We start from the raw sequence: 23940 nt of genomic DNA, 5'->3' as shown, positions 1-23940 counted from the left end.
CTATGCTCCAGGCGCAGTGAACGCCCATGCAGAGAAGACAAACAGGTTCAGCTTCACGTGCCAATTCAAAATAATAGCTGGTGCCTGAAGCACAATGTTGAGAACTCTGAAGCTGCTTATAAATTTAGCAGCGAAAATGGAATAACTGACTAAGTGGTGTCTGTTTCTGGTATGGGGAAGTGGGTGTCAGCACAAATGCCACACTTACAATCCATGTACTGTTGTTCTTTGGACAGTTCTTCCACATTTCTATATCTGTGTATCTACTATTGAGTCTGTCTGGGATAACCTTCCTTTATCTTAATGTTCGTCTTTCACAGCCTCCAGAAAATAACTCTTCTCTGTGAAACCTAAGTTACGTCACAAAGCAGTCAGTAAATCTCTCCTTTGAGTTCATAGCTTTCTATACACCTCTATTATTTTGGCATTACTGTTATTGTGTTCTTCTTAAAGATACAGGATGTTGGGGGCCGGAGAGATAGCATGGAGGTAAGGCGTTTGCCTTTCATGCAGGAGGTCATCGGTTCGAATCCCGGCGCCCCATATGGTCCCCTGTGCCTGCCAGGAGCAATTTCTGAGCCTGGAGCCAGAAATAACCCCTGAGCACTGCCGGGTGTGACCCAAAAATCACAAAAAAAAAAAAAAAAAAAAAAAATTTAAAATTAAAAAAAAAAAAAAAAAGATACAGGATGTTTATTCCTCTTTGTACTTCAACACCTATTACAGTACATTCAGAAGACACTCAAATATTGATGAAATTGTATTAACAGCAGTCTTTAAAATATTTTTTTGTAACTAAAATCCAAGAAATCCAAAACCCTGGACCAATTCAGGAGCAGATTACTTACGGTGATTGTGGAATTCTACTACTAGAATAGAATTCTACTAGATGAGTTCACAATTCATCAACTGTATTGTAAATACCTTTCTCTTTCAAAAATAATAAGATATATATATCTTTATATATATATATATATATATATAAAAATATATATATATATAATATATATATATAATAATAAGATCAAAAGATAATAAGAATATAAGAATGTGGGGCCAGGAGGACAGAACAAGGGTTTAGGAGCTTGCTTTGTATGCAGCCAACAATAGTTCAATCCCTGGCATCGCATTTGGACCCCTAAACTACAGCAGGAGTGATCCCTGAGCACAGAGCCAGGAATAGCCCCTTTGCACCAAGTATTGCCCCAAGTCAATCAAACTCAAATATCCTTTTCATAGACAAACAACAGAATCTGGTACTAAAGTGGAAATAGAGTTTGAAAGATAACTCTCAGTCCATGGCTGATACTATGCTTTATATGCAGGAGACCCAGGTTCATACCTGGGATACCACATGGTCCCCGAGCATCACCAAGACCAAATCCCAAGCACCAAACTGGAAGTAACCCTGAGCACTGCCATTCTGCAAATGTAACTAATTAAATTTACAATAGAACTTTAAAGAAATGGAAATGGACAATGTATAATTACCTATAAATGTGGTGGAATCTTACAAATTTCAGAAGCTAGACATAAAAAATTTATTTGACTCCCCAAATCTGTAAGTTCAAATACAGGAAAAACATATGGAGTAAGAAGTGATGCCAATAGCAACTACTGGGAAGCATGCTGTGTGAAAAGTTAGGCCTTCTGGGGTGCTAAAAGTCTCTGTACCTGATAAATAATTCTGGTTACACAAGTGGATTCACCATGTGAAAATTCATCCTTTATGATTTACATACTTTTCTAAGAATAACATTTTAAGGTTTTCCTTAAAAATGAAGTGGAGGGGGCGGAGAGATAGTATGGAGGTAGGGTGTTTGCCTTTCATGCAAAAGGACGGTGGTTCAAATCCTGGCATCCCATTATGGTCCCCTGAGCCTGCCTGGAGTGATTTCTGAGCTTAGAGCCAGGAGTAATCCCTGAGCGCTGCTGGGTGTGACCCCCCCCCAAAAAAAATGAAGACAGGGGTTGGGGATGTGCAGCTCAGTTAAAAAAAAAAAAAAAAGCACTTGTGTTGCACACAGAAGAAGGTCCTGAGTTTGATCCCTGGTGCTGGAAAACAAACTAAACAAGAACAACAAAACAATCATATGAGCTGGGAAGTAGGCTCAAAGGGCTGGAGCACATGCTTTGCATGAGGGAGCATTGGAATCAATCTCTGGGATCACATGGTACTCCAAGCACTGCCAAGGGTCATTCCTAAGGACAAAGCCAAAAACCCAGAAATAGCTGAACATCATCGAATGTAACCCCAGAAACAACAGCAAAAGTTTGAGACTATCACAGCCTGCCTGCCTTCCCTTTCTTACCTTCCTTCCTTCCTGCCTGCCTTCCGCCTGCCTTCCTTCTTCCCCTTCCTTCCTTCTTTCTCCTTCCTTCCTTCTTTCCTTCCTTCTCTCCTTCCTTCCTACCTCCTTCCTTCCTTCCTTCCTTCCTTCCTTCCTTCCTTCCTTCCTTCCTTCCTTCCTTCCTTCCTTTCCTTCTTCTTCCTTCCTTTTCTTTCCTTCCTTCCCCTCCCTCATTAAAAAAAAAAAAGAGTATGTCACAGAATAGAATATTTATTGTTGGGGCTGGAGTAATAGCACAATGAGTAGGGCATTTGCCTTGCACTGGCATCCCACAGGGTCCCTTGAACCTGCCATGAGTGATTTTGGAGTGCAGAGCCTGGAGAAACCCCAGTGATGCCAGATGTGTCCCCCCCACCTCAAAAAAAATAATTTTTATTGGTTACTCCTCTTACTGTTTAGGGATCTGGAGTAATATGAGTACAATTTACATATGTTTCAATTCTGAGCACTAATAAAAATGCATGCTTACAAAATGAGGAACTAATTCAAATATGACTGCTAATGTTATGCTGCTGCTTTACAGATACCTCTAGCCCAGAATGTAATTACAAGAGGCCAATCATTGCAAAGTTTATTCCAAACCAGTTCTTAACCATGCACATTCCTCAGCTGACCTATCTGCCCGTCCCCACCCACAGATACTGGCCTTCCTTAGCTGCAGTATATCGAAACTGATTGCTCTCAATGACGTTCCTCTGACTTCAGGCCCCAAGTGCATTTTCTTCTTTCTGACATACTACGGATTGTACACACTTCTCTGTCCCGAGTCAGTCTGACATTTTTTTTTTTACCCAATAGCAATTCAATGAATGAATGAATGAATATACAAACAGTGATGGGCATACCAATAAAAATTTAAAAAACATTTAGATTATTTTGTTTTGGAGTTGTTTTCTGGGCGTAGGGTCCCACTTGGTCCCACTCTGGTGTTACTTATAGCTCTAAGCTTGGAGAACCAAGCTGTGTACAGGGTAAAATCATGGTCTCGACAAGTACCATGCATGACAAGTACCAGTGATTTGAACAATCTCCCAACCAAACATTAAGATTCTTTTATGTTGGGCCCGGAGAGATAGCACAGCGGTGTTTGCCTTGCAAGCAGCCGATCCAGGACCAAAGGTGGTTGGTTCGAATCCCGGTGTCCCATATGGTCCCCTGTGCCTGCCAGGAGCTGTTTCTGAGCAGACAGCCAGGAGTAACCCCTGAGCAAGCCGGGTGTGGCCCAAAAACCAAAAGAAAAAAAAAAAGATTCTTTTATGTTAAAAGCAAAATAACTCCAGTAGTAAGAAGCATATCTACAGTGGTAAACTTCTTAGAATTATGCAGATTCTAGAGTTGGGACAGAAAGTATAATCCTGGCCTAAAGTATCTCAGTGCAGAAAGCAGAGATGTGTCAGAAAAATAAATTCATGAGGGCAGAGGTGGGGAAGAGTTTAGGGTGATAGTACTGAGAATAGGGCATTTCCCTGGCACATAGAGGACCTAAATTCAATTTCCTAGACTCACAAGCCCACCAGGAGTAAGACCTAAGCATTTCCAGGTATGACCCACAAACAAATTACATAAATAAAAGCATAGCTAATTTGAAGCCTCAGCCAAATCAACTTAGTTGAGTACCAATTTATCTGTAATGATTCGTCTCATTAAGTGTTCCTTTGCATAAGCTAAAGATATAAAACCACAACCATTATTCCAAAATTTCTTTTCAAAAAGTCTGTGGTCACTCCCACATAAAGCAACATAAGTAAAATGATACTGAGACTAAATTGGAGCTAAAAAGTAATCATCTTAGGGTCCGGAGAGAGGTAAGGCATTTATGCCTTGCATGCAGAAGGTCCTTGGTTCGAATCCGGACATCCCATATGGTCTCCCGAGCTTGCCAGCAGCGATTTCTGAGCATAGAGCCAGAAGTAACCCGAGTGCTGGTGGTGTGACCAAAAAAAAAAACAAACAAACAAACAAAAAAAACAAACAAAATCATCTTAACCAACTATGATTAAAGTAATTCAGTTTTGCCAATAATCATCTAAATATAATTAAAGTTCCTCCTAGGCTCTGAATAAATGTGGAGCTTAAAGTTAAAGTTTAACTTCTTGGTAAATTTACTAGTGCTACTATTCTATTCTCTTCTTTAATGATTAGGATTATTTATATCATGCATGAAAACAAATAGTTTCCACTCAGTAGGAATTAAATATATTTGTAAAATAAGTTAATTACACATATTTGAACATCCCATTCAAATTGAGACACTTCTTATTTCACTATCACATATATAGGGTATTTTCATCATTTTGCTGAAAGTCTGATTATATCCTCTTTGCAAATCCCTAAGCCTAAATGTTCCCTATACCATAAGATCCCTTGTATTAGCATTCACACAGCCTTGCATTGTTCTTCTCAGGGAAATCTATTACCAAACTTAATTATCTTATCTCAAGATGGGGGAGGAAAAAATCATTATACTACTAAAGCTAAAAATACATTAAAAATGGGCCGGAGAGATAGCATGGAGATAAGGCGTTTGCCTTTCATGCAGGAGGTCATCGGTTCGAATCCCTGCGCCCCATATGGTCCCCTGTGCCTGCCAGGAGCAATTTCTGAGCCTGGAGCCAGGAATAACCCCTGAGCACTGCCAGGTGTGACCCAAAAACCAAAAAAAAAAACATTAAAAAGGGCCGGAGAGATAGCGTGGAGGTAAGGCGTTTGCCTTTCATGCAGAAGGTTGGTGGTTCGAATCTCGGCATCCCAAATGGGCCCCCCGAGCCTGCCAGAAGTGATTTCTGAGCATAGAGCCAGGAGTAACCCCTCAGCGCAGCCGGTGTGACCCAAAAACCAAAAATAAATAAAAATATAAAATTTGAAACCCAGGGGCCGGAGCGATAACAACGGTAAAGCATTTGCCTTGCACGCAGCCAACACAGGACAGACCCTAGTTCGAATCCTGACATCCCTTATGGTTCCTGGAGCCTGCCATGAGCAACTTCTGAGCACAGAGCTAGGAGTAACCCCTGAGCACCACCGGTGTGACCCAAAACAAACAAAAAATTTGAAACCTGGGGCCGGAGAGATAGCATATAGGAAAGGCTTTTGCCTTGCATGCAGAAGGTTGGTGGTTCGAATCCTGGCATCCCATATGGGCCCCTGAGCCTGCCAGGAGCGATTTCTGAATGTAAAGCCAGTAGTAACCCCTGAGCACTGCCAGGTGTGACCCAAAAACAAAACAAAACAAAATTTTGAAACCCAAATTTGAAACAAATTATTTTTGTTAAGAGGGTAGTTAAAGAGCTAAAGGATAGCTGGGCCCAGAGAGATAGCACAGCGGCGTTTGCCTTGCAAGCAGCCGATCCAGGACCAAAGGTGGTTGGTTCGAATCCCCGTGTCCCATATGGTCCCCCGTGCCTGCCAGGAGCTATTTCTGAGCAGACAGCCAGGAGTAACCCCTGAGCACCGCCGGGTGTGGCCCAAAAACCAAAAAAAAAAAAAAAAAGAGCTAAAGGATAGCTAAGAAAGAATACACAATGATTCAATGTCTATTCTACTTTTAATAATTTTTGTGAGACTGCACACCTCCAAATTTCTAACCTTGTGACAATAGGAAATATTACTTACCGTATTTGCCGGATTATGAAACAACCCTTCAACCCATGAAAAACTTTCTAAAAGTCTTAAAATTAAGTTAGTTCTTAAAAGTAAGAGGGGTACGGATCACTCGTCCCTGAAGCTGGAACAAGTTTCAGCATGCCATATACCAGCATATAATATGACTCCCGACTTTTAGAAAGTTTTTTATGGGTTGAAGGGTTGTCTTATACGCCGGCAAGTACAGTAAATTACTATTTTTCAAGAATACATATTCCAAAATGTCCCTACATGCCAGTTAGGTACATTGGTGGCAAACAGCAGGTTGTATATGCAGAGCTTATGCCTTTAATTCACTACTAATAGTGTGAAAGTAAGAATTTCATCAACCTGCATATACTATAATAATCTTTTAGTTTTATTTTGGGTACACACTCAGCAGTGGTTGGAGATTACTTCTGACTCTGCACTCACAAATCACTCATGGTGAACTTGGGGACCATATGGGATGCTAGGAAAACATGAGCCCTACTCACCAAACTATCACTCTGGCCCTTATCTACATATAATTTTTGTTTGTTTGTTTTTTTGGGCCACACTCAGTGACACTCAGGGGTTACTCCTGGATATGCACTCAGAAATTGCTCCTGACTCAGGGGACTATATGGGACACCAGGGATCGAACCTAGGTCCATCCTGGGTCAGTCGCGTGCATGGCAAACACCCTACCACTGTACTACTGCTCTGAACCCCATATAATAATTTTTGTCAAACAAGTCTTGCAAGTCTTGGGGTTAAGGTGCTTTCCTTGAAGCAGTGGAGCCTCGTTCACTCCCTGGCACTACCTTCAGAAGAGATCCCTGAGCACAGCCAGGTGTGGCCAAAATAAATAAACTTATTATGAAAACTAGTGTAACATTTTTGAGGAAAATTTAAATTTTCACTAAGTCACTAAAGAAGAATCATAAGCTCTCAACATGCCATGCAATCTCTCTTCTTGCTGTACCAAGGAGAAGTTCAGAGACAGATGAAATGTATTTGTCTTGGATGTGAGGCCCTTAGTTCAATTCTTATTACTGCGCGCACACACATACAAACCCTATTGTACTGTCACAAATATATTCAGAAGACATACTGCTTATTCTAAGATGCTAGTTCATAACATATCTTATATAAAATTAATTTTTCCATTTTCTTTTTAACTTCTTTAATCCTATATGAAACTATTCTCATGCCATGTAAGTATAAGGTACTGTTGCGTCTGAATGCCCAAAAAATGACTCATTCTTCATCGCTTTCCCCCAGAACTGGTCTCATTTCCATGCCTCCTATATCTTTCATCCCTCTTCCATTTCTTTTGTTTGTTTGTTTTTGTTTCTGGCCCACAGCCGGTGACACTCAGTTGTTACTCCTGGCTATGCACTCAGAAATCGCTCCTGGCTTGGGGACCATATGGGATAACCGTGGTGCATCCTAGGTTAGCGCTTGCAAGGCAAATGCCTTACCTAAGTGCCACTGCTCTGGCCCCCTTCTTCCATTTCTTATTATTTCTTGTTTTCTTTTATTTTGAATTTTTTGTTTGTTCGTTTGTTTGTTTTTGAGTCACACCCGGCAGTGCTCAAGTGTTACTCCTGACACTACACTCAGAAATTGCTTCTGGCAGGCTCGGGGGACCATATGGGATGCCGGGATCCGCACCACCGTCCTTCTGCATGCAAGGCAAACACCTTACCCCCATGGTATCTCTCCGGTCCCTTATTTTGAATTTTAAGGGTCTTTTGGGGGGGGGCACATGCAACAGTGCTATTTGTGGCTCAGGTTTAGGGGTGGGGAGTCATTTCTGGTTGTGCACAAGAAACCATGTAGTGCCAAGGATTGAGCATATCCTCCTGAATGCAAAATATACACTCAAGGGGCCGGGAAGGTGGCGCTGGAGGTAAGGTGTCTGCCTTGCAAGCGCTAGCGTAGGACGGACCTCGGTTCGATCCCCCGGCGTCCCATATGGTCCCCCCAAGCCAGGGGCGATTTCTGAGCGCATAGCCAGGAGTAACCCCTGAGCGTCAAATGGGTGTGGCCCAAAAAAACCAAAAAAAAAATATATATACACTCAAGAGCAGTGGTCCTCAAACTACAGCCCATGGGCCACATTTGTATTTGTTCCCATTTTGTTTCTTCATTTTAAAATAAGATATATGCAGTATGCATAGGAATTTTTTCATAGTTTTTGTTTTTACTATAGTCTGGCCATCCAAGGGTCTGATGAGGGACAGTGAACTGACCCCCTATTTTAAAAGTCTGAGGACCACTACTCAAGAGTATGGGCACCCTCCCCCCCCATACACACACCTGCCTTCTCGTACTTCCAAAAGACATGGGAGCCAAAAATACACCGCACAAAAGTCACAGTATCTGTAATAATGCTTTAAATTCCTAGATAGCATAACTGCATTTGCTATCACGTGATTTCATTTGTTCAATACTGTCAGGAATCAATTTAGATGCCAATGCACAGCTGAAGTCACTTAATGTTCAGAAACAAATGAAATAACAATGGTCAGTTAGCAACAAGAGCTTACTAAACCTTATTGCCAATGACTCACAGACCTCATTAGAGAAACAATGATTTTCACAGATTTGCTTTTGACTGGACATTTTTTCTCTTCTCTTTCTTTTTCTCTTTTTTCTCTTTTCTTTTTTTAAAATAATTTTCCTCTCATTTATCTGGAAGCAAATGTATTACAGTCAACCATGTTAACTATGTGATACATGTTCTTTAAATAAAGTAAATTTTAAAAAATTAAAATAAATTGGGACCAGAAGATAACACAATGAATAGGGTGTTTGCCTTACACATGTGACCCAGATTTGATCCCTAGAATTCCATATGGTCCCCAGAGCCTGCCAGGAGTGATTCCTGAGCAGGAGTAACCCCTGAGTGCATCAAATGTGGTCCCAAAATGAACAAACTAAAATTAAATAAAAATTAAAAAATATAAATAAAGTTAAAAAATAAATATGCACTCCAGCCCATTGAGCTCTCTCCAGCCCTTTGTTATTTTTAAATACTGTCTCTCAAGTTGTGTCATTTTTTAATTCAAACTGAGTATAAATAGTCTGGCCTTATCGATGTGGTAAAAGCAAGCAGTAGCATAATCGATTACTACTACATTCAACCTCAACACAAATAAGAAAGCCTAGTCTTTCTTTGAGACTAAAAGGCACAATAGTGCTGACAGTGGCAAATACCACTTGCTCATTCAACTCAAAAGCAGAGGAACAGCGGCCAGCAAACAGTCACTTGCTTGAGGATTCCACCGAGGGTTTATTTCTCCACAGTGAACACATCCGGGTTATCACCCATGACCTGCTAGTCAGTGGCTATCAACAGGCCATATCTAACCAAGTCTGGAGACTTTTCCACTGTCATGACTCAGGGAGAGACAGATGGTTACTGGTATCTAGAATGCAGCCACCAGCGATGATGCTAAACCTCCTATGAAGGCACAGAACAAGTCCCACAACAAGGAACTATTCAGCCAAAAACGTGAATGGAGACTCTCAGAGGAAATCTCAAAGAGTTGAATCAGAGGCACCGTGTTGGTGTGAGAGCATAGCAGGTGTGGGGGCAGTCAGGAAACTGAGGAGTTGCCATATACAAAGTCAAATTATTAGTCAATCCGCATGTCCCATTTCACGTTAGTTTCACTTACATCCCATGAGATATGTGACATGTTCTCACTGTACAGACGAGAAGGCCAAACCCAGTTGAAGAACAGACTCAAGGTCACTCAGGCAGGAGTGGAACCTTGAACAGAACTGAAATCAAATCTGTTTCGTTCTAGAAAGGCTAGCAGTTGAAAGACCTGGGTTTAATTCAAAGTTGTCAGTATGAAATGAAGCAGTCATTTAATTTTCCTATACATTTAATTAGAAAATCAATCACTGAGATAGCCAAAAAGTATAAATGTTCATGAAAAATCTAAATGCTGCATTATGTAACACTCATATTACTTGACTGTTACATGAATGTTATGCAACCTTACAGTGAGAGGGAAAGATTTCTTATTGTGGAGGTATCACAATTATGACTTTCCTTGAAAACATAACTACAACACAGTTTAAGAGCATAAAGCAAATGCTCCAAGATTCCTAAAGAGAAGTCTCATAAAAGACTGATATCAAACAGGATGAATGCCTGTACCAAAATAAACAAAAATGTTTGTTTTGTTTTGGTTTGGGGGCTACACCCGGCAGCACTCGTGTTACTCATGGCTCTGTGCTCAAAAATTACTGCTGGTAGGCTAGATGGAATATAGGGGATGCTGGAAATCAAATCTGGATTGGCCACAGTGTAGGGGTTACTCCTACACTCAGAAATTGCTCCTGACAGGCTCGGGAAATCATATGGGATGCTAGGATTCGAACCACCACATCCTTCTGCATGCAATGCAAACGCCCTACTTCCATGCTCTCTCTCTGGCCCCACCAAATCATAATATTTTTAAGTAGGAAAAAAATGTGGGTAGGATATTCAGGGGCCCAAGCAGCACTCACAGCTATATTCAAGCCCCAGGATGCAGACCTTGCAGTGCTAGGGACCATCAGAACCACCCTGGCACTATTCAGAGGCTTCCAGGAATACCTGAGAAGTGCGAGGCAGGCTCCAGGAGCCACGTTGTGTGGGAGTTTTAATTTGGCCCTGGCTTGTGCCTGGTCCACTGAACTATCTCCACAGCTCCGAGAACATCATTTATATTTTACAAAGCATGCACAGTACCTTGGGCCAAGGAGATAGTATAACATGCATGCCTTGCATGCATTAACAGAGGTTTGATCCCTGGCACCTCATATGGTCCTACAAGTCCTACAAGGAGTGATCTCTGAGCACAGAACCAGGAGTAAACCCTGAGTACTGCCTAGTATAGCCCCTAAACTAAAAGAAAGCAAGAGTGCAGAGCACCAAATTATACAGCATTTTAAAGAATCAAGATTATAATTTCAAAAGACATTGAGCCATATATAAACATGCAGTTACTCATAAACCCCAATCATAGAGGATATAAACTCTCTAAAATAAACATTACTGGGGCTGGAGCGACAGCACAGCAGGTATTTGCCTTGTATGCAGTTAAGTATTCCATATGGTCCCCCAAACACCACTAAAAGTAATTTCTGAGGGAGGATAGGTAGGGGGGAAGAGGGCATCAGGGAAGGTGAGAGGAAAACTGGGGGCTTGGAGGTGAGAAATGCAGACTGGTGAAGGTTGTTGTATATTATATGACTATAACTCAAGCATGAACAACTATATGTTGAACAAAAACTATATTATGAACAATTTTGTAACCATGGTGTTTAAATAAATTTTTTTAAAAAAAAGTAACTTCTGACTGCAGAGCCAGGAGTAATCCCTGAGTATTGTTGGAGGTGGCCCCAAACCCAAAAATAAATAAATAAAATCAACATTATTTTAATATGAGATTTCTTTTCTTTTTTTTTTTTTTTTTTTTTTGGTTTTTGGGCCACACCCAGCGATGGTCAGGGGTTACTCCTGGCTGTCTGCTCAGAAATAGCTCCTGGCAGGCACGGGGGACCATATGGGACACCGGGATTCGAACCAACCACCTTTGGTGCTGGATCGGCTGCTTGCAAGGCAAACGCCGCTGTGCTATCTCTTCGGGCCCTAATATGAGATTTCTAGTCATCAGTCCTAAAGTGCTCTTTGGTTAGGTTTTCACCACAACAGGTAGCAGAAAACTAAGGAAGGGAAGGATTCGATTGCAGCTACAGGAAACCACTGCAAAGAAAGTCTGTTAAATTGAAGTGGACATGTACCAGTAATAATAAGGATGCTTAAATAAAATTTATCTCAACATGAGGTTCTGATTAAACCCAGTTATCTCTGATAAGTGAAATACTAGAACATCTACAGATCTAACTTAAGTGATACTCTTCTGGAACTGAGTTGGAGACAGTAGATAGATGTAAACTATATTTTTAACCCCTTTTCAGAAATCATCCTTCACAATGCTGCCAGGTAAGCCTTTTATTTTCAGAGTTGTTTTGTTGTGTTTTTATTTTTTTGAGGGGTACAAGACAAGGCTCTATTGCTGAGCTTTTCCCCACTCCCCAATGTTGCTTCCTTGAATCATTTCTCATTGAAACCCCTAGATCTTGGGCTGGAGAGATAGTACAGGGGTTGAAGCACTTGCTCTGCAAGGCAGCCCATTCTGCTGTGATGCCCAACCCTGCAATAGGGACCCCTGCAAATTTCTAAGTGATCCATGAACACACAGTCAAGAGTAAACCCTGATCCGGGTATTCCTCTACATCCCCCCCAAAACAGATCTCCAGACATGGCTTAACAGAATTTTACAGCTGCATCTTTTACATACCACAGCAATACAGTATAAATTATAACTACAACTATTTCCTTTACCATTAAAGGGAAAAATGGAAGAACAACCTTAAATAAACAACAACCAGATAAGGGCCAGACTGATAGGGCATTTACCTTGCACATGGCTGGGTGCGATCTTCCAAGTGTGGCCTACTCCCCTCAATAAAACACATCAAAACAAAACAAACAAAAAAACACATCAAATTAAAAAGGACCTGAAATCTTGAAATATAATCATCTCAAAAGGACCGCAGAGAAACCTACGATTTGCATGTTTGGGTTTGATCCCCAGCACTGGTTTTTTTTTTGTTGTTGTTGTTTTAAAAACTCGATTCATAAAATTCTAAAGTGTGTTAACCTGACACACAAAATGTTCCGGTTAAACCGAAAGAGTTGATAACTGTAACCCTGAATTTCCCTTTTTTTAATCAATTTACACAGGATTTCCATTAGCTGTCATTCCACCGACTAGTTCTCAATGGCATCTTTAATAGAACCTTAAGCATTCTGACATCTCCATCAACTTTTCCAGAGTGAGGGGTGGATTGTTTGCCTCTGTTTCTAAGAAACTTGCCTCTCAAAAGACTTGAATTCTATCAGAAACGGAAGAAGAGAGAAGCCCGTCACCTCTCTTTCCTCCAGACAACGCACACACAGCCCTGAGTCAATCAATTCCTTACATGCCTGCCGGGCCCAGGAAGAAAAAGACGTGATCATTTCTGAAGAGCTCAACTGAGGTTCGACAATGACAACTCAAAGTCACTTTATCTGAATGTGATCAACTTTTCCCTGGCCCCAACCCGGGGGCTTTTTCCTCATCACGACCAGATAGATTTCAGTCGCGACATAGTCATTTACTTATGTTCAGGCGCTTTAATAATAAAAGCTTTAAATAATGCTTTGCTTTCCAAGACCAAACAGTTGTATGATCACTAAGTAATAAAAATGATCAGACTTTAATACCAAACCCAATCCAAGGACTACAGAATCGATACCCAATGTACAACAAGCTAGACACAGAGGAGACCACTTAAGACTACCAGCCCGGGGGTGGGGATGGGGGCAAAAGAGGGGGATATGGGGTGCATGCTAGGAACAGGGGTGGAAGGAGGACAACTTTGGTGGTGGGAATTCCCTGATTCAATGTCAATATGCACCTAAAATATTACTGTGAAAGATAATGTAATCCACTTTGGTCAAGATAAAAATCATGATTAAAAAAAAAAAGAATGCTTGGGTTTGTTCTCCTAGGTCACCTCCTCAAGGGGCAGGATTGGACCCCAAGGCTTAGATTTCGGGGGGAAAAACACTGTGTTCAGTGGAACACTGGTTCCAAAGGGGTCCTTCACCTGCCCGGCCCAGAACTCACGCTGCCTTGTAACCACCCACACCTGAGGGGAGACCCTGTACCCTGCGCGCTCCGGCCACAGCACGACACGACCGGGCCTGGCCGGGCCGGGCCTGGCGCGCACCGCTCCCAGCCCGGCCGCGCTTGGGCGGGCGGGTGGCGCGACGCGGTCCCGGGCGCGTGAGGCTGCGGGGGAGGCGCCCTCGGAGCCCCGCCGCGAGCCCCCTCTTTGTGCCGCCACCCCGGGGCGCCGGGCGCGAGCGCCACGGAGACGCGCGGCGGACAGCGGCCTCACCCGAGTCGGGGCCGGCGTCGGGCGCCAGGCTGACGGTGCCGTCCCTCCACACGCGGACCTGCGCGGCCGAGCGCACGCGGCGCGGCGGCCGGTGGGCGCGCAGGGAGCCGCAGCACTGGTAGCACACGGCCCACGCCTGCTCCTCGTTGATGGGCTGGTTGTACAGGCGCAGGATCTCCTCCAGGCTCAGCGCGTCCTGCGGGCCCGCCGCGGCTCCCGCCGTGGCTCCGGGCTCCAGCGGGGTCTCGGCGGCCCCCGGCTCCCCGCCGCCCGCCGGCCCGGCCGCCTGAGCCATCGCGCCGCCGGGCGTCGCCAGCGCCTCCGGGCCCGCCGCGCAGGAGCCCAGCCGCGCCGAGTGGCCGCGTCGCCTCGCCGAGCCGAGCCTCGCCTCAGCGCGTGAGCATCGCCCAGGCGCGCCGCCGCCGCCTCATCCCCGGAACCGCCCCGCCCAGGCCGGCCGCGCGCGCTGCCCAGGGACCGGCCCGACCCGGCGGCCGGCCCGTGGGCGAGCGGAGGGCGGCCGGCAGTCGGGACTGGCCGCCGCTGCTGCCTCCGCCGCCGCCGCCGGCCCGCTGCGACGCGATGGCGTCCTCCGGCCCCGCCCTGCGCCCGCCGCGCGTGGCTCGGCCCCGCCGGGGCTGCGGGGTCGCAAATTGGTGCCCCCCAATTGGTGCCCAAACAGAGCCCATGGGTGCCCCGTACTGCTTTGCCCTCCGAGGGTTTTGCTTTGGAACCCAGACTGGGGTGAGTGCCTGAGAAAACGAAGTGCCCTAAATCCATAGCCACATCACCCGTGTATGGTGCATTTGGTTTATTGAAGCATCCCCTCTCCAAGGGCCAACTTCAGCCTTGGAGAAGGGTCTGTGGGAGACCATCTGGGATCCTCGCTGCTTCTCCCCAAAACGCCAGGGACCTGAGGTTGAGGTTGGGCACCCGGCAACGGCGTTGGAAATAACTCGCCCGTTGTGCATGCCCCGCAGCCTCCTTCCGAATTCATGCTTCACTTGTGGGAGAGAGAGATCACCGATGGTCAGGCCAGTGGATTTTCTGTTAGCCTGCTCGTCCTCCGTGCGGTGGATCTCAGTGGTCAAATGGAACAGAGTTAGTTTAGCACAGAAGAAAACAAACGCCCCGGACCTGGAGGAAACTGAGCATGCAATAAAGCAGGAGTTGTTAGGTTAGACATCACTCCTGGGTAAATAAGTTTACTCGGTGACCATACATGCTGTGCTCGTCATTGTGTGAGAACTTTGAGCTGAAAGTAGCAACCAAAAGTAAATTTATTCTCTTCGGGAAGATTTATGTGCAATGTTGGATGCGGCTTTCTCAGGTGTGGTGCCTTATAGTATGAAACCGCAGGACATAACTGAAGGTGTGTACTTCAGGTGAAGTCGAAACAAGAATTCTGGCTTCACAAGATATAAAACGATCCCTTTAATTAACGGCGTTTAACTACGGGGTCATGGTTCTGTTTGTAAAAATACGCTGTGTGATGTGCGTCAGGACCCCGAGGAAGATAAAGCTCTTTATTTAATATAGATGCCATACTTATAGATACAAAGAACCACCTGCTTCAAAACACAAGCATTCCCCACATTTGCTAAGTTTACATTCAAGATTGGAAAATATAGCTCAATGATAGGACACTTGTCTTGCATGTGTTTGGCCCTATCTCAAGCACTGAAGAGAATGGAATAAAAGGTAGGATCCTTCTGGATTCTAAAAATTCAAAAGGGTTTTAAATGATTGGGAGAAAGAAAAAAAAAAAAAAAGCCCAGAACAGCAAATGGTCTACTTTTATGGACAGCAACACCACCACCTTCTGGCCGGTAGACATATTGCAGTGTTCACAGCTACAACCTAGAATCAGTTCTATAGGACCCAGGTTCCATCCCAGGCATCCCATATGGTCCCCTGAGCTTGCCAGAGGTAATTTCTGAGGGCAAAGTCTGGAGTAACCCTTGAGCACTGCAGGGTGTAACCCCTACCCCCCCCCAAAAAAAAAAAAAAACCTCACTATGTCTTAGGAGATTCAAGAAATACTTTGGAACCTTCCCATTTTCTCGTTTTATTCCAATATCAAATATTTTTGCCTGGCAACTTTTGTTCAAATATCTTATCAGTATCCTTATTTTATTACTTTTTCTGACTTCACTTTTTAAACATTGTTTTGAGGCTCAAGAGATATTACAGCAGGCAGAGAACTTGCCTTGCAGACAGATGACCAGAATTCAAACCCAGGTATCCCATATGGTCCCCCATGCACAGCAATTCCTGAATATAAGACCAAAAGTGACCCCTGAGCGTCACTAGATGTGGCTCAATAGAAAACAAAAAGTAAAAACTGTTCAAGATTGCTATCTGAATTAATTCAATATTTAAAATAATGTCTTGCAAAGTGATGGGAGGTCTGTGAAGAAAGTCATGTATAACTTAATTATTTTCGTTTTCATTGATTTTGTTTATTAAAAAATGGAATCCTGGAAATTTTTTCTTCTCTTAGCATTTTTGCAGAATAAACATACTTCAAGCTTCATACTCCGCTGTGCTGGCTGAGCCACTTCTGCATCTTTCAGGAGCATGGCCTTCAGGGAGCACAATCTGTCTGTGCAGCCCAAACTGATCCCAGACACTCCCAGACATTAATTGCTCCTAAGAGGCACATTCACCTAGAAAAATGCACCAAAAATGAAAAATGTAGAATAGCATAGTTTTCCAGAGTTATGACCTAAATTTTAGTTGCCCACATGATCATCAAAGTGCTGCTTCAATTTATACAACCTGGGGGGTCAAACACTATTAGCTCTATTTTAATTATGACAACATACATTACAAGTCATTGCAAGAAGAGGATCTGAAATGACTCCTTTGGACCAGCTCGGCTTTTTCTGCTCTCTCCAAACTTGCAACAAGAGGGCAAAAATATACCAACCAGGACTGGCTATACAACCAGGGTGAGCCATTAAACTTTGATATTTAAACTCTTTAAAAGGAATGATGCCCTGCTCCATCCCCTTCAATTGATCCTCAAAAATTGACTGACATTTAAGATCCAAATTAACAATCACCTATTTCTAGTAATTATCTTCAAAGTGACCTGTAGGACTCCACCCTCATCAAAGGATCATAAATTATCACTTCTCTAAATTCAATCTGAAATGCATTTCAAAATTCATCACGATGTAATTTACTGACAAGTACTAGCCAAAAATTATTTGTAAACACAGAAGAAAATTAGTTGGTTTTTTTTGGTTCTCTCTCTCTCTTTTTTTTTTTTTTTGTTTTTGTTTTTGGGTCATACCCGGCGGTGCTCAGGAGTTACTCCTGGCTGTCTGCTCAGAAATAGCTCCTGGCAGGCACGGGGAAACATATGGGACACTGAGATTCGAACCAACCACCTTTGGTCCTGGATCGGCTGCTTGCAAGGCAAACGCTGCTGTGCTATCTCTCCGGGCCCCTCTTTTTTTGTTTGTATGTTTTTTGTTTTCAGTGTACACCTAGTGGTGTACAGGGCTTGTGTCTGGCTCTGTGCTCAGGGATTATTTCTAGCACGATTTAGGAAACAAATTAGGGTGCTGGGAATCAAACCAGAGTCAGCAGTATACTAAGCATGTACCCTATCCATTATACTATCTTTCCAGGTCAAAATTGGTTTCCTCTCATCTATAAACTTGTAATTAACTTTTTCTAATAATAATATACATGCGTGTATTTATTAGCTGAAAAACACTTGTCATTGTCCCTTTTCAGTATATCTTAAACCTATATTGTTTTCCAGTTGTTATATATAGATGTGTAAATTTTTAGCTACCGGGCCCGGAGAGATAGCACAGCGGCGTTTGCCTTGCAAGCAGCAGATCCAGGACCAAAGGTGGTTGGTTCGAATCCCGGTGTCCCATATGGTCCCCCGTGCCTGCCAGGAGCTGTTTCTGAGCAGACAGCCAAGAGTAACCCCTGAGCACTGCCGGGTGTGGCCCAAAAACCAAAAAAAAAAAAAAAAAAATTTTTAGCTACCCTGCCTCGATAAAATATTTCCACTGATAAAGACTGAAAGGGGATTAAAAAAAAAAAACTGAAAGGGGGCTGTAACAATAGCACAGTGGGTAGGCATTTGCCTTGCATATGGCCAACCCGAGTTCGATCCTGGGCATTACATAAGGTCCCTTGAGCCTGCCAGGAGTAGTTTCTGAGCATGAAGCCTCAAGTAACCCCTGAATGCCACTGGATGTGGCCCCAAGTCAAAAACAAACAAAAAGAAGCAAACACTGAAGACAAGTAGAAATAGGTAAAACATATGAACAGTTATTTCATAGATTCTGGAAGATACCAGGCCAGATAATAGGTGAAATAAGAAATGTTTCACCTTCTTAATGTGATTCTCCTATAAAATTGTTATTTTGGTTTGGGGGCCACACCTAGTGGTGCTCATAATTTACTCCTAGCTCGGTGCTTAGGGATCACTCCTGATGGGGTTTGGGGGACCATATGGGGTACCAGGGACCAAACTTCAGTTGGCCACATGAAAAGTTAAGTGTCCTATCCACTATCCTCCCTCCAAAATTTTTTGTTTTGGAGTCACACCTAGAAACATCGGTGGTTACTCCTGACTCTCCACTCAGGAATCACTCTTGGGAGGCTCAGTGTTGCTTGGGATCATACCTGGGCCAGCCTAGTACAAGGCAATAGTCCTACTTGGTGTACTATCTCTCCCAACCAAATTTATTTTTAAACCATCAGAGAAGTGATATTCTGGTCCTGACTATAAGTGAAATTATTAGTTACGGGGCCGGAGAGATAGCATGGAGGTAAGGTATTTGCCTTTCATGCAGAAGGTCATCAGTTCAAATCCCGGCATCCCATATGGTCCCCCGTGCCTGCCAGGAGCAATTTCTGAGCATGGAGCCAGGAGTAACCCCTGAGCACTGCCGGGTGTGACCCAAAAAACACAAAAAAAAGAAAAAGAAAGAAAAAGTAATTATTAGTTACAATAAGTTAAGAATATTTAATTTGGGGCCCGGAGAGAGAGCACAGCGGTGTTTGCCTTGCAAGCAGCCGATCCAGGACCAAAGGTGGTTGGTTAGAATCCCGGTGTCCATATGGTCCCCCGTACCTGCCAGGATCAATTTCTGAGCAGACAGCCAGGAGTAACCCCTGAGCAATGCTGGGTGTGGCCCCAAAACAAACAAACAAACAAAAAAGAATATTTAATTTGGAAAAACCTCATAGACCTAAACTAGCCAGGCAACTATTTTACACTTATAGAAATCTGAATCTACTGCTAATTTCTGTTAGTAACTTGGCAATTACTGCTAATTGCCAAAGGTAATTTAAACATGCACTTCCTATAATTGTCCCAGAATAATTTTTTAGTTAGATTACAAACAAAAACATCTTGCCAGCTAATAACTTCCTATGTTTACTTGCAATATTAACACTTGTCAAGAATTGAATTTACCAACCAAAAATAAGTCAATGTAGTTAGCAAAAAAACAAAACCAGAAGAAAGTTTACATTAAAACCAACATTCACATGTATCAATAACTATAATCTAACTTGCATATACAAACTATATTGTAAATGATATGCTAAAATTCTTCCCATTTGAGTGGATTTTTTTTGGGGGGGCGCCACACCCAGTGACACTCAGGGGTTACTCCTGGCTATGTGCTCAGAAATTGCTCCTGGCTGAGGGGACCATAAGGGTGGCTGGAAATTGAACCAAGGTTCGTCCTGAGTCAGCCGTGTGCAAGGCAAACACACCCTACCGCTCCATCCCTTTTGTAGATTCTTATTGTAAGCACTTAAGTATTTTTTTTAATTTAGCTATATGCAAGGCAAGAGCACCTACCTGTTGTACTATCACTCCAGCCCCTCTTTTGTTTTGTAATATTTTATATAGGTTTGGTTAATCTTACATTATTTCTTAACTACAAACAGCTGTAAAGTAAAGCCACTTTTTTTTTTTTTTTTTTTTTTTTTTTTGGTTTTTGGGCCACACCCGGCAGTGCTCAGGGGTTACTCCTGGCTGTCTGCTCAGAAATAGCTCCTGGTAGGCACGGGGACCATATGGGACATCGGGATTCGAACCAACCACCTTTGGTCCTGGATCGGCTGCTTGCAAGGCAAATGCCGCTGTGCTATCTCTCCGGGCCCAAGTAAAGCCACTTTTACTGGTATAACACGTAAGAACAAATTGGAAGGCATCATCTAATTCCAAGACTTACCTAAATAAGTTGAGAATGCAAATTCTTATCAAAGTCCAACAAAAATTTATGAAAATGCAACTATAATCTAGCCCAAGATATTTCTTGTTTAATAGAGATCAGAATAAGGAATGAGTTAGCTTAAGCTGTAGATGCCATATAAGCAATGCCTTTTGATGACATTTTTTTTTTAAGACAGGGTCTTGCTATGTTGCCCAGGCTGGAGTGCAATGGCTATTCACATGCGCGATCCCACTACTGATCAGCACGGGAGCTATGACCTACTCTGTTTCTGACCTGGGCCGGTTCGGTCCTCCTTAGGCAACCTGGTGGTCCACTGCTCCCGGGGGGTCATCATGCTGATGCTGAACTTAGTGCGGACACTCGATCGGCATAGCGCACTGCAGCCCAGAACTCCTGGACTCAAGTGATCCTCCGGCCTCAGCCTCCCGAGTAGCTGGGACTACAGGCATGCGCTGATGACACTATTTCATAAGCAATAAAAACTCTATTTATTCACCATTAAAGCCTACAATTCAGGGTGGGAGCAAAAGTACAGCATGCGGCTGATCCAGGACCTCGGTTTGATTCCCGGTTTCTCATTTGGTCCTGGAGCCAGGAACAGTTTCTGAGTGCATAGCCAGGAGTAACCCCTAAGCATCATAGGGTGTATCCCCCACCAAAAAAAGCCTACAATTCAAATTTTTTTAAAATAGGAAAATGGGTTTGTACTTTTCTAAAGTGCCAGATTAGTAAACACATTTTGCAAATCACATAGAAAAACATATACCTTGAAACTGGGGGGGGGGGGAGAGAAAGGATTTGGAGCATTCAGAATTGAATTTATTAAATTTTATTTAATAAGCTTTACATTGAGTAGTGAAATTCCAAGTTTTTTATTTTCCCTTGCTGCATAATACACATATAAAAATATATAGGACTCAGTCTACATATTGCCCAAAAATAACCACATTAGAGACATTATATAAAAAATTTTAATAAACACAACATAGCTAAGTATACAAGTCTAATATTTTAGTTATTAGTAGCAGAAGTCTCTTGCTAAGTGCACTGAAGTAGTATTTTCAAAATAAACCATCAAACCATCTTCAGAGAAAATTATGCATTATGCCAGAATTGATTATAATGAACAAATTTACTTTAGGATTTACACCAAAGATGTATCAAAATGTGCTACTTGATTTAATAAGGTAGAAAGCTTACCTTCAATAATACAGCTTTGATCTTAAGTTGACCTCATACTAGGTGCCTCAAATAGTTTGTCATAAAAGTTGAACAATTTTCTGTTGATTGCTTTATGAATAATATTGGCCACAGAGTAAAATCATCTTTTTGTTGTTGTTTTTGGCCTACATCTGGTGGGATTCAGGCATACTCCTGGCTCTGTACTGAGAGTTCACTCTGGCAAGCTGGGTGGAACAGATGGGGTGCCAGACCCTGAACCGGGTCCACAGTGTGCAAGGCAAGCACCATATCTGCCCCCATAACTTTTATTTTGCTAACTCTCAAAGTCTTATTGGACTCATAAGTAGGAGATTTTCAGGTTTTCTCAAAAGTTAAATAAAAAATACGTCATATATAAATATAAAACAAAAAGTACACTTCAAAATATGTTGGGGCTGGAGAGATAGCATGGAGGTAAGGCGTTTGCCTTTCATGCAGGTCATTGGCTCGAATCCTGGCATCCCATATGGTCCCCAGAGCCTGCCAGGAGCGATTTCTGAGCATGGAGCCAGGAGTAACCCCTGAGCGCTGCCGGGTGTGACTCAAAAACCAAAAAAAAAATTTTTAGATTTTAATTTAAAACTACTTTAGGGCCAGAGAGATAGCATTGAGGTAAGGCGTTTGTCTTGCATGCAGAAGGTCGGTGGTTCGAATACCGGCATCCCATATGGTCCCCTGAGCCTGCCAGGAGCAATTTCTGAGCATAGAGCCAGGAGTAACCCCTGAGTGCTGCTGGGTGTGACCCAAAAGCCAAAAAAAGAAAAAAAAAAAAACCTACTTTAAAAATAATTTAAGACTGGGATGCTACTCATAGGTAAAACTTATATTTGAGGGGCCTGAGAGGTGGCACAAACCATAAGGTGTCTGCCTTGCACGCACTTGCCTAGGATGGACCGCGGTTCGCTCCCCGGCGTCCCATATGGTCCCCCAAGCCAGGAGCAATTTCTGAGTGCAGAGCCAGGAGTAACCCCTGAGTGTCACCAGGTGTGCCCCCCCCACAAAAAAAAAAAACTTACATTTGCATGTATGAGGTCCTAAGTTTGATCCCCAGCACCACAAAGAAATAAATTCAGAAAGCATTTAAGTCATTTAATATGGTGAAATAAAGTGATGAAAATAACCTGTACATTCAACTGAAATATGGTTACTTTTTTTAGAAAAACAAAAAGGAAGTGAATTAAGAACCATGTACACATAATAATTTATGCAAGAAAACCTACCATTTATAATGTTGTAGGGGTGGAGAGATAGAACAGAGGATAAGTGGCTTGCCTTGTACAAGTCTATACTGCGTTTAATCCCCAGTACCCCATGTGGTCTCCATAACCTCCCAGGAGTGATCCTTGAATATAGAGCCATGAGTAAGCCTGAGAGTATTGCTGGGTATAGCCAAAACAAAACAAAACAAAAATAATATATATGTGTATATATATGTATATATACATATACATATATATATATAATCATAGTGCCTAAATTTTTTTTAGTCTTTATTCAGAGATGCTGAAAAGGCAATACAACCTATCACTTAAATCATAAAGTTTCTTTGTCTTTTTCTTTTTCTTGGGGGGGGGGTCACACCCGGCAACACTCAGGGGTTACTCCTGGCTCTATGCTCTGAAATCGCCCCTGGCAGGCTCCGGGACCATATGAAATGCCGGAATTTGAACCACCATCCTGCATGCCTTGCCTCCATGCTATCTCTCTGGCCCCGATCATAAATTGCCTCCATTCTATCTCTCCGACCCCAATCATGAAGTTTCTTAAGAAAAGCAAAAATTTGGGGCCAGCATGGTGGCGCTAGAGGTAAGGTGTCTGCCTTGCCAGCACTAGCCTAGGACGGACCGCGGTTCGATTCCCCCGTGTCCCACATGGCCCCCCAAGCCAGGAGCAACTTCTGAGCGCATAGCCAGGAGTAACCCCTGAGCGTCACTGGGTGTGGCCCAAAAACCAAAAATAAATAAATAAATAAATAGAAAAAAGAAAAGAAAAGAAAAGAAAAGAAAAGAAAAGAAAAGAAAAAATTTCTAGGCAAGAGTGATACATAGCTGAGGGGTAGGGCGCTTGCTTTGCAGCAAATGACCTACCGGGTTCAAACCTCAGCATCCCATATAGTCCCCCGAACATCACCAGGAGTGATTTCTAAGTGCAGAGCCAGGAATAACCTGAACATTGCCAGGTATGGTCCCTATCTACTCCCCAAAAAAGAAAGAAAAGGGGGCTGGAGCGGTGGCACAAGCCATAGGGGGTCTGTTTTGTGCACACAAGCCTAGGAAGGACCTTGGTTCTATCCCTGATGTCCCATATGGTCCCCCAAGCCAGGAATGATTTCTGAGTGGCTCCTGAGCATCACGGGGTGTGGCCCAAAAACAAAAACAAATAGAAAAGCACAAATTTCTATAGCCTTTTTCATGCTCACTTTTAAAGCTAACTCAATTTTAAAATATAAACACTGAGATATTCAGAAAAGCTTGCTTTTCAGTGATTTCACACAATGATTCTGATTTAGATTAGTCTAA

The 23940-nt window shown here is 43.0% G+C and overlaps 1 protein-coding gene across 3 annotated transcripts in view; it reads right to left on the bottom strand.

Annotated features, from left to right (window-relative positions):
* SPIRE1 (spire type actin nucleation factor 1) overlaps positions 1-14393 on the bottom strand; it is a 163778-nt gene extending 149385 nt beyond the window's left edge. Inside the window, exon 1 of one of the 3 annotated variants that reach the window (XM_049770042.1) lies at positions 13974-14393. In XM_049770042.1, the coding sequence (XP_049625999.1) occupies positions 13974-14268 (295 nt within the window). In that variant the 5' untranslated portion in view covers positions 14269-14393. The remainder of the gene's footprint in view (positions 1-13973) is intronic. The other 2 variants (XM_049770041.1, XM_049770043.1) reach the window with 2 other exon arrangements.
* Between the last annotated feature and the right edge of the window lie 9547 nt (positions 14394-23940).

Source organism: Suncus etruscus, chromosome 3 (genome assembly GCF_024139225.1).
Source record: "Suncus etruscus isolate mSunEtr1 chromosome 3, mSunEtr1.pri.cur, whole genome shotgun sequence".
NCBI lineage: Eukaryota > Metazoa > Chordata > Mammalia > Eulipotyphla > Soricidae > Suncus > Suncus etruscus.
This window is presented reverse-complemented; position numbering and strand designations above follow the sequence as displayed.